We start from the raw sequence: 11,886 nt of genomic DNA on the forward strand, positions 1-11,886 counted from the left end.
GGCTCCCATTACCTCTTTGCTAAAGGGGGGACCGGTGCGACTGCAGTGGTCAGCTGGGGCGGACAGGGCTTTTAGTCACCTGAAGGTTCTGTTTACCTCGGCTCCCGTGCTGGCTCATCCTGATCCCTCTTTGGCATTTATAGTAGAGGTGGACGCGTCCAAGGCTGGGATAGGAGCTGTGCTATCTCAGCGCTCGGGTACGCCACCAAAGCTCCGCCCCTGTGCTTTTTTTTTTCAAAGAAGCTCAGCCCGGCGGAGCGAAACTATGATGTGGGTGATCGGGCACTGTTGGCTGTTGTCAGGGCTGTGAAGGCATGGAGGCATTGGCTTGAGGGAGCTAAACACCCTTTCCTCATTTGGACTGACCACCGCAATCTGGAGTTCATCCGGGCGGCGAGGAGACTGAACCCTCGTCAGGCATGGTGGGCCATGTTTTTCACCCTTTTGTTTTCACCCTTTCCTACAGACCAGGTTCCCAGAACGCTAAGGCAGACGCACTGTCCCGGATGTATGACACAGAGGAGCGGCCCATGGATCCCACTCCCATACTTCCGGCTTCGTGCCTGGTGGCACCGGTGGTATGGGAGGTGGACGCGGACATCAAGCGGGCGTTACGTACAGAGCCCACTCCCAACCAGTGTCCAGTTGGGCGTCTGTACGTTCCGCCTGATGTCCGCGATCATTTGGTCTGTTGGGCTCACATGTCACCCTCCTCTGGTCATCCTGGCATCGGTCGGACAGTGCGCTATCTTAGTGAGAACGTGAGGGTTTATGTTTCCTCCTGCTCGGTGTGCGCCCAGTGCAAGGCACCTAGACATCTGCCCAGAGGGAAATTACAACCCCTACCCGTTCCACAACGGCCGTGGTCACACCTATCGGTATATTTCGTAACGGATCTTCCTCCGTCACAGGGAAACACCACGATCCTGGTTGTTGTGGATCGGTTTTCTAAGTCCTGCCGTCTCCTTCCTTTGCCCGGTCTCCCTACGGCTCTACAGACTGCGGAGGCCCTGTTCACCCACGTCTTCCGCCACTACAGGGTGCCTGAGGATATAGTTTCTGATCGGGGTCCCCAGTTCACGTCTAGGGTCTTGAGGGTGTTTATGGAACGCCTGGGGGTCTCGGTCAGCCTCACCTCAGTTTATCACCCCGAGAGTAACGGCAGGTGGAGAGAGTTAACCAGGATGTCGGTAGGTTTCTGTGGTCCTATTGCCAGGACCGGCCGGGGGAGTGCCCCTGGGCAGAGATGGCCCAAAACTCCCTCCACCACTCCTCCACTAACCTATCCCCTTTTCAATGTGTACTGGGTTATCAGCTGGTCCTGGCACCGTTCCATCAGAGCCAGATTGAAGCACCTGCGGTGGACGAATGGTTTCGGCGCTCGGAAGAAACATGCGACGCTGCCCATGTGCGCCTGCAATGGGCCATCAAGTGGCAGAAGGCAAGCGCCGACCGCCACCGCAGTGAGGCCCCGGTGGATCGGGTCAGGCTCTCGACCCGAAACCTGCCCCTTCGCCTGCCCTGCCGGAAGCTGGGTCTGCGGTTTGTGGGGCCATTTAAAGTCCTGAGGAGACTGAACGAGGTTTGTTATAGGTTACAGCTCCCTCCTGATTACCGTATTAACCCCTCGTTCCATGTGTCTCTCCTCAGGCCGGTGGTGGCTGGTTCCTCCACCCCCTCTGGACATCGAGGGGGCCCCGGCATATACTGTGCGAGCCATTATGGACTCAAGGCATCGTGCGAGGGGCCTTCAGTACCTCGTGGAGTGGGAGGGGTACGGTCCGGAGGAGAGATGCTGGGTGACGGTGGAGGACATCCTGGACCCTTCCTTACTGCAGGAATTTCACCGTCTCCGCCCGGATCGTCCTGCACCTCGTCCTCCGGGTCGTCCCCAAGGCCGGTGTCGGCGTGCCGCTGGAGGTACTGTCACGACTTCCGCCGAAGTTGGTGCCTCTCCTTGTTTGGGCGGTGTTCGGCGGTCGACGTCACCGGCTTTCTAGCCTCCACCGATCTACATTTCTTTTTCCATTTGTTTTGTCAGTATCTTACACACCTGGTTCCCATTTCGTTTTAATTACTTCCCTATTTAACCCTCTGGAGCCATCATGGTTTTGTGCGTGTTTATTGTTGTCAGTTGTCTCGTTTATGTGATTCTGGATTTTCGTTCTCCTTGTTGGAGGATTATTTTGAGTAAAGTTACTATTATTACTCATCGCTGTGTCCTGCGCCTGACTCCGCCTTACCCACATCACCTAGACTCTGGCAGGGTTACTGTCCCAACACTCTAACCACTAGTCTACCAGCCACCCCAAAGTTGATGGATGAAATATATTACAGGGTTCAAATGTGTCCTTCACTTACTGTATGACAGGTTTATTCAGAATTCATCTTTGTGTAAATTGCAATATTTATGGCACAATTACGATTTAATACTTTCAGAGAAATACATAAAATCAAATCAGTGCCCGGCTAGGGATACATTTAGCCTAAACCTGTGTGTGAGCAGAGCTATTCCCTCCACTGTACGAAGCCACAGGCCCAAGACGCTGCCGCTGCTCCCAAGGTCAAAGCCTGTTGTCGGCAGGCAGCCAATAACATGCCAGCGCCCTGGTCACATGGGGGGCCAGGAGCGTCAGCTGAATCAACAGGCCTGGATCAGCCGGTCCACCGGGGGAATGTGTAGATTCTGACCACTCGGTCGTCACCACTGACCCACAGTAGTACAACAGTTATATTGCCTGTACATGTAGACCCTTCACATTTACACTTTTACAGTGTTTAAACCAGCGACCGTGTTTCCACATTCACACTGAAGTCGAAGGTGGAATGGTCACATTACATGCAGCCTCAGTAGTACCTTAATGCGCCTTCACATGTTGCACAAACATGGTTTCCACCCTCCAATAGAGCAAAACTGCCAACCTAATGTGGGATACATTCTCTCCTGCCTGACATAACCAAAGTATCCCATAATAATTCTCTCATACCAACTTCTCTGCTCAAAGCCAGTGCTATGTGAGGTGAAAGAACATAGTTGGGCATCACCCTTTACTGACCTTTTTCACCATTGGACATCTCATCTGCAAAACAGAGACAAAAGAGAACAATTGAAAAGGGGGCATTTTTGATCTAGTCAATTTGTTGCGCGCCAAAGCAACTATCAAAATGTTGATGCTGTAAGTGGACACATCAAAGTAGCATGTGACCGTTTTGCTGAAAGTATTGAGAAGGTCCAATATATACCTGCTACACAGTTTAATGTATAGTATCATGACTAGGATGCCACTGCTATACGCCTATTGTCTATTGTCCCCAGTGAGCCACCATCCCTGTGGTGCACAGCACCTTGTGTCTGGACACTATATAGTAGTAACTGATTATAAAGGTACCAATTGACACACGTTGTTTGAACTCTGCACTGTCTGGACTGATCAAACCTGCACAGCGGGTCATGGCACCTATTTGGACACTACAATCTAAACCTATTAATGGACCTAAAGCTAGGCCTCAGTGGTACGCCCTAGCCTATCGGGTTTAAACGTTTACCTTGTGTGTTATTAATGGGCTAATGAAACAGAGTCACGTGTGTTCCCGTCTGGTTCTTACCAGAAGGTTAGATAGAAAATCTCCACTCTTGCACAACACAGTGGTTCTTCCTCTTTCCTCTTCCTATTGAAAGTTAATGCAAGTTTCACAAAGTCCCATTCTGATGTTGTGTGTCAATATGCAGATTGGAGGAAAGGGAATTCCACCCAATCGTCACATTAGCCTGGTAGACTGAGGATGGATTACATAGTAACAGGCAAACACAGACATGGAGACTTCAGCAGACAGTGACAGATAGAGGCTACAAGAAGAGCACTTTCACCAAGAGTGATACCAGCCCACAGGGACTTTGGCATCAAAAATAACAGATTTCAACTTTGTGTGTGTACTTGCATCACACATAAAGTAGATAGGATGGTTAAAGGATGGTTAAAATGGTGGAGTCTTAGTAATTGACAAAAGGAAAAATGAGAGTGGCCGTGTCTGAATACCCGAATGCCGTGTCCGCAACAACACGTTCCCATCTATTTCCTATGCTTCACTGGCACATTCATGTACTGTAAATGTGATGATATACATTTTAGAAAAGTGCAAGTATTCCAGAGAAATATACTGCAATTGGCATAATACCTTTTACAGGCCTTTACATGTAATATGTTAAATGCTGAAAGCTATCCTTTTCTATATTTTTCAGGAGTTAAAAGTTCTAGGTGCATGGTAACAATTCGATAAGTTGAAAGAAAAGAGAAACCCGCACAATGCTCTCACTAGTATCACTGTTGTGTATGATGAAAAAAGAAACCCGCACACTGCTCTCGCTAATAGCACTTTTTTTATTGAAGCTTACGTGTCGGCCTTTCGGCCTTCGTCAGAGGTTTTTGCTCTGCTAAACGAACCATCTTTGGTATAATAATTGATTACATTTCAATAGCGCTTTTCAGAATCTCAAAGTGTGTCAAAAGTAAAACAAAACAAAGAAGCAATACATCATGAGTAGCCTAGCTATGGTTGGCTAGGTCAACCAATACATCACCAGGAGTAGCCTAGCAATAGTTGGCTAGGTCAACCAATACATCATCATGAGTAGCCTAGCAATAGTTGGCTACGGCAACCAATACATCATCATGAGTAGCCTAGCTATGGTTGGCTAGGTCAACCAATACATCATCTGTCACGGCTGTCGTAAGGAGAAGCGGACCAAAGTGCAGCATGTGTGTCGTTACACATTTTATTTACACTGTGAAACTATGAAACTATGCAATACATAAACATAAACTAAAGAACAAAACAACAAACCGTGATGCAGAGGTGAAACATACACTACTCAAAAACAATCTCCCACCAACCCAGGTGGAAAAACCCCACTTAAGTATGAGCTCCAATTAGAGACAACGAGGACCAGCTGCCTCTAATTGGAGATCATCCCAAACAAAACCCAACATAGAAATACCAAACTAGAATCTGACAACTTAGAAATAGAAAACATAAAATAGAACAAAGAACTACAAATCTCGAATGCACACCCAAATCACACCCTGACCTAACCAAAATAGAGAAACAAAACGTCTCTCTCAGGTCAGGGCGTGACATCATCATGAGTAGCCTAGCTATAGTTGGCTAGGTCAACTACTCATGATGATGTATTGGTTGACTTAGCCAACTATAGTTAGGCTACTCATGGTGATGTATTGGTTGACCTAGCCAACTAAAGCGAGGCTACTCATGATGATGTATTGGTTGACCTAGCCAACCATAGCTAGGCTACTCATGGTGATGTATTGGTTGACTTAGCCAACTATAGTTAGGCTACTCATGGTGATGTATTGGTTGACCTAGCCAACTAAAGCGAGGCTACTCATGATGATGTATTGGTTGACCTAGCCAACCATAGCTAGGCTACTCATGGTGATGTATTGGTTGACCTAGCCAACCATAGCTAGGCTACTCATGATGATGTATTGGTTGACCTAGCCAACTAAAGCGAGGCTACTCATGATGATGTATTGGTTGACCTAGCCAACCATAGCTAGGCTACTCATGGTGATGTATTGGTTGACCTAGCCAACTATAGCTAGGCTACTCATGATGATGTATTGGTTGACCTAGCCAACTATAGTTAGGTAGGTCAACCAATAGAGGCCAAGTCTGAGTGCATGCATCCTTCAAAGATGGAGGGACAGTTCATGGCTTGATCAGAGGAAGGAGGTCAGGGACATGGTTGATGAAGATAGTCTGGTAACGATCTTGTTGTGGGTCTGCTCTGGGAGTCGGGTAGCTACTGGAATTCTCCTTCAAAATGTATAGCAACCACTTGGGTGATGCCTCAGCAGCTCTGTGTGCCAGAAATCTCACCACACACAGTTCCGGAGTAGTAGCCAGTTGTCCTTATTACGAGCCATCTGCCTCAGCACTGCATTCCTCTACTGCATCTCTCATTACTTTCAAGCTTCAGGTGACTCTTCAATTAATACATGCATAGGCCTATGGTACATTCAAGTTTACTCCAAATACATTGTTCCAAATGCTAACCTTTTAGCTAACGTAAGCCCAAAACAACAACACGGAAAGGTCACTGGGTGGGTCTACAGACGATCCTTTCCAGTTCATGTGAAGACGTAACTGACGGTGCGTTCAAGACAGCGGGGAACGTGAGGAGAAAAACCTGCTACGATTGGGAAAAATATTTTTGAACAGTCGTCCAACTCGGAATTACAAATCAGAAAATCTGGCATCAACTTTGAGCTCCGACTTCTTTGATCTGAAGATCACCGATGTTCCGATTTTTCCCAGTCAGAGCTTATTTCGTTTCCGTATTCCCAGTTGTCATGAACGGACCAAAATTAGTACATTTCGGCCATGGCATACTGCAGACTTTTTACCAAACAGTGCGTGCTAAAGAGTATGTGGTACAAAGTACACAGTATGCAGTTTAAACTAGTAGTAGGCAAGTCAGATTTCGGGCATGGCCAATGACTGACTAAGGGAAGGAGAGGAAAAAGAGGGGGTGTAGGGAGGTTTTTGGAAGGTGATGACAGTGTACTACCACAGCTCTGTTGCTAGCGCACTCAGCGATGAGCACTGGGCCTGGCACAACAGCCTGTGAATTCTGCAGGGATGCCAGCCTTGCCACCCTGCCCTGTGCCAGGCATGACGGGTCCTTTGTTAATGATCCGGAGGAATACTGTGCATTACTGTGCCATTCCTGTCCAAAGTCCCAGAGTCCTAGGACCATATGAAGCATCTCTCTCTCTCTCTCTCTCTGTAAGACAGTCTGCCATGCCCCATTGTGACTTCTCTGTCCTCTCCCCTCTCTCTTCACATCTATTGCCTATTTCCTCTCTCTTTTTAATATACAGTAACTCCCATCCATCTCTCATTCCTAAATCCCTGTGTGCCTAATTACAGTAATACTGTACATACTGTAATCCAAAGTCCATACACTATTAGAACCATAATGTCCAGCCAATCTTTCGTGATTCCCATCAGACACTCCAGTTCAAATTTAGACATTGTCACACCTCACCAAAAACTTGACGTTGGCTCATCACATCAGAATCCTATAGGGTCTCACAAACACATGCATCAATGTGCACTACAGGGAGGCATTCTTTGTCTCCTCGCGGAGATTATGACAGCAGAAAAAGGTTTTGTTTCACCTCAGTGATCTTCCCAGTGCAGCTGACCACGCTGCAGGTATGTTCAGCTGTCACCCCTGCTGCTGTGCAGACAGATGGGCTCATGGTGACCCCAACGAGAGCCAAGCTGCCGTCTCTTCTTAATATAGACCCCCAGAACTTTTGAATGCACACCTTTTATCAACACCCCTTCTTTGTGACTATTGTGTGTCAGTCGGACCGGCTGTCCCACATAAGGGAAAGTGTCCGTTCGTTGCAGAATGACAGACTCTTGATTCCTAGGAGCGCTGAGAATGAGTGCTGCTAGAAGTGAAGAGGCCACAGAAAGGAACTCCTGATGACTTCAGTGTGGATGTGGGGCTGTGGTTTGAAGATTAACAGCCGACAGGGTCTCCCTGTGTTGTAAACCTAAAGGCTTGATTTATGTGTAGTGGAATTCGGAAAGCGACGACCATGCTGTCTAAGGTAATGGAGCAGGAAGAGTGATGGGGGCTGAGCGGTTGTAAATATACCGAGGTGAGGATGTGGGCTTTCTTTCCACTGAAACCCAAGACTTTTGCTGAGAGCAGGCAGTGTAGTGGATGATGCTGGTCTTTTGACTCTGGGTGGGAGTGGGAGTGCCCTGAGTGAATCATCATCTAAAATGATGGTGTGACAATGGCGGGTGGTGAGGGAGAAAGTGAGGGAGTGAGAGCGCAATAGAGAGAGAGCGAGAGGCAGCGAGCGAGAGAGGATTAAAAGTCCACTCATTATGAACTATTTCAGGGACCAAGGAATCCAGGTCCCAAGAGCTCCAAGGGTCACTCAGCAAGCCAGCCAGCCAGTCAGTCCGTCATCTCTCATCCTGCTTTTTAAAGACTTGGGTCTGCAGTCTAAACCAACACCACATCCAGCAGTCTCCTCCTATTCAGCTGTTCAGAGTCATTTATAACAACAATACTTTTTTCACAGCAGTTTATCTAGTCTTCTGCAACAGAGCAGCTATTTATGGAAGGCGGTTGCGGTGGACTGGCATGCAACTGCCTCCCCTTCCCCTGTGTGTTTGTCTCAGACGGGATGATGAATGTTTATTATGGTGGATAAACTTTCTGCAGGCATCTCTCTTGTACTAATAAAACCCACTTTATAGTAGTGCTGTGTGTTATACGTGTACAACAGGAAGCTAAGCTGTCCAACAGTCTCATGGTACCTCACCCCAAAGCGACGTCGTAGATGTTAAACTTCTCCTAGCTCACCCAGCCTCTGCTACACCACACTGAGATGTTGACATTTATTGAGAGCCCTATCAAAGCAACACGGGCAAACAATAAACTGGTACTGAAATCTGATTGAGGCCAGTAAAGTGAATGGTATGTTTTTGTGCTCACAGCTGACTGTTTAAAGATGCCAAAAGGTGGATTGGACCGGTTGCTGCATAACCGGTCGCTGCATAACCGGTCTAGTCCTCAAATTTATTGCCACCATATTTATTGAATAACTTCCATGAAAGCAATCTTGCAAAGCCCTCCCATTCTTACCTATAAGCCCCATGGTCCTGCAAGGAAGAGAATACACAGGCAGAGTGGCTTGGATGTATGTGTGGAGAGAAGAGAGTGCGTGCCATTTCTGATGTGTGGGTACTGCTGCAGATAAAGCTACGGTCCACCAGAAGATAAACGGTTTATAATAAAACGTTTTATTCACTCCGTTGTGGTGGTGTCCAAGCGTTGAATATACTGTTCTGTTCCTGTACATATCTTACTATTGAGCAAAGTCCCCAAAGACCTGAACTAATGGAGAAGAAGTACTAGCATAGCAGAATTACAGACAAGACGGACACAGAGTGATTAGGTCTATGCAGACAAGCAGCGATATGCTATTGAGGGCTCTGCCATAGAAAGGAGGAGGGAGATGAATATGGAGTTGAATATGGGGGATGGGTTTGGGATCTTGTTTGGCTTCTGCTGTACAATAACAAGTCATCCACCCTGCCATCCATTCATCAGTCATCAGCAAGATCGAGGACAGAATGTATCCATCATCCGGAAGGCATCTTCATCCCAACACGATCCCAAGAGTCCATCCAGATTGCATCACCCTTCAGGGGTCTTTTTCACTGGTGTCCAGCTCAGCCCAGTGCCAAGCACCAGGGATCATCAACATTCTTCCACCAGGGCTCATCACGTCTCCCTCCAGTGGGCTTCTAATCACCATGAGACCATATAAACCTCCTGAATCTCCATCTCTACAGATGAGGTAGAAACATCCGAGCAGAAATACAATACTGTTGTCGCTAAAGTCACTTTCTCAATTATTGTGAGCAAACTCCTGGGAATTCTCAAAGTAGAGTTTGGAGAACTTATTTTTGTCTAATGCTAAATAGCTACTCAATAAGGCCAACAAACAAATAAAATAAACACCAAAATAAATATTTTGCCCTTATTTACACAAGAAAAAGGAATTAAGGGTTAATGGAACTTTTCCTCATAGTATATGCCAGTAGAGAAAATCAACCAATAACTACAACATGAATGTAAAAGAACATGTGCATTACAATTATCAGTCCCAGTTATCAGCTGTTGTTATACGTTAAACAAGCAGGATCCTAGATGCAGCCTGAAATTCTAAGAAAGCGTTGCTTCAGGACAGGTTGTACAGTACAGTTTGCTGAAATCCATTCTGTACACTCAGTGATGAGAACAGGGGCGCTCCTACCTTTCTTTGTGGGCTCTGGCATCTTGAGCCGGGTCCCAAGAAAAGCGTCAATGAATGAAAAGCTGCAGGTAGGTAGGTGCCTTCAGATCAGCGTGATTGTACGGGAGGCCAGGTGGGACGTGGGAGCCCTCAGTCCAGAGGGAGAGAGATAAAGATGGGTGACCACCAGGGAAATTCTCTGGGACCCTCAGACCAGAGTGATGGGAAGAGATGAGGAGGGCACAGTGTGGGACAGTATGGGAATCTCAATTGGGGAGAGGCGGCACAGTGACACATCTAGAGGAGTCGGGCTTCCTGTCTTTATATAGCAGGGCAGCAGGCCCCTCCTCTCTCTAGCTGACAGTACAGCTCCATCCTGCCCCCAGCATCACTGTCCTCACTGGCATCTATGCCAGCTCTATAGGCTGCTCTCCCAGGGATTCAGTGTGGTGCTGGGTGGGGAGACTCTGGCAGAGGTGTGGTTCTTATCCTAAAGGCTCTAATTCCTCGTCCAAACAGTGGTGGATCCAAATGATTGGTTTCTAATGATTTCCTGAAGGTTGTCAGATGAATGGATGCTGAGGTTAGTACTATGATGTACATAACTGGCCAGCTGCCAGTATACTTTGAATTTCACACTGGCCCCTCAGGGCTGTGCGGCATTAAATGTCTTGCTGTACAGGTGTGATGTAATCTGATAGGGGTACATACGCTACTATCCTGGAGCTCTAAAATACCATATCAAAACCGGTACAGATAACACACTGTTTGTGAAATAGATGCACTTTTAGGAGTAATACATGAATGCACATTCAAAAAACAGAATTGGGACAGAACATTTCAACTGTGGCTTAATTAGTTATTGTAATATATAGAAGGCAGCCAGAGGCTCTTGGACCATCCGTTGCCTATACAGTATCAAAATAAACATTGGGAGTACAACATTTTGTTGATTTATTTAGTGTTCCGTGAACTGGATGCCACCATTGCCCAGGCTATCAACTCTGAATGAGGTGGACATTGTGTGGGTGGGGCAAAAAATCAGTAGGGTTGCAAAATTCCTGGAACTTTCAATAAATTCCCTGGTTTTCCCAGAATCCAGGTTGGAGGATTCCCAGAGACAGTCGGTAATAAGCAGGACATCTGGAACCCTCCAAACAGGATTTCTGGAAAACCGGGGAATTTATTGAACGTTCCAGGAATTTTGCAACCCTATGCATCAGTCAGGGTTCCGGAATGCAAACAGTAGCGAACAAAATAAGGAAATGAGGGAGGAGACTGGTCAGTTAGGAACCGTAGTAAATAGGGCATAAAAGCCAGTGAGACATTTCGGGCGTGAGATTAATCTGATAGTTCCTGATGATTCAGTCACATTCGTTAGGCCTATACCAAGAGCTATTTGAGTGACTTTGTGTGTTCGCTGCACATAAAAAGATTGAGAAGACAAGCTTATATAGACTTTATGCCAAGTGTCAGAGATCTGTGTAATCCTCGAGGGATGCTGTCCAAGTAAGTAGGCCTGCCTGCGGGGCCAATAAATACTGGAGAGCTGCCTGGGCGGTGGTTATATGGCCTATAGTTAGAAAGCTGTCATGAACCTTGACATTTGACATATCTGACATGGAAAGAGGGTTTGATAGAGAATTTTGAGATTGGTGCGGTTGCTAGGAGGCTAATTAACCTTTTAGCACGTCGGGTGAGTGATAAATCAGGCCGTGGTCTCTAGAGAGGCTGTGACGATTCGGTCAACAAGGCTTAAAGCTGTTGGGACTTAAAAGGAGAGGTCATCTTGGAGCTTTTATAAAACACACAATGAGGGCTTCTTATTGTGGGCAGTCCCAGGCTCCTGCTGAGACTTAACATAACATAACCACTCAACACCAGGATCTCATTTCCCCAACAATTCAGTTGTTCCTGAAAACTGTTCCACTGCATCTTGTGCTATCATTCACTGTATCAACAACATACCAAGGTGTGGCCAATATCAGCGCAGTGCTGCCCCTGTCCATTGAACACAAAAGACCACAGAAGA

The 11,886-nt window shown here is 46.9% G+C and overlaps 1 protein-coding gene across 18 annotated transcripts in view; it reads right to left on the reverse strand.

Moving 5' to 3' along the window:
- The window catches only part of LOC115180190 (myosin-binding protein C, slow-type-like), a 43,859-nt gene extending 33,706 nt beyond the window's left edge, over positions 1 to 10,153 (reverse strand). For 16 of the 18 annotated variants that reach the window (XM_029742076.1, XM_029742084.1, XM_029742083.1 and 13 more), the window contains exons 1-2: positions 9,876 to 10,153; positions 3,057 to 3,080 (exon numbers count right to left, since the gene is read on the reverse strand). In XM_029742076.1, coding sequence (XP_029597936.1) covers positions 3,057 to 3,080; positions 9,876 to 9,897 — 46 coding nt within the window. In that variant the 5' untranslated portion in view covers positions 9,898 to 10,153. The remainder of the gene's footprint in view (positions 1 to 3,056; positions 3,081 to 9,875) is intronic. The other 2 variants (XM_029742086.1, XM_029742085.1) reach the window with 2 other exon arrangements.
- Between the last annotated feature and the right edge of the window lie 1,733 nt (positions 10,154 to 11,886).

Source organism: Salmo trutta, chromosome 40 (assembly GCF_901001165.1).
Source record: "Salmo trutta chromosome 40, fSalTru1.1, whole genome shotgun sequence".
In the NCBI taxonomy this organism is placed as follows: domain Eukaryota; kingdom Metazoa; phylum Chordata; class Actinopteri; order Salmoniformes; family Salmonidae; genus Salmo; species Salmo trutta.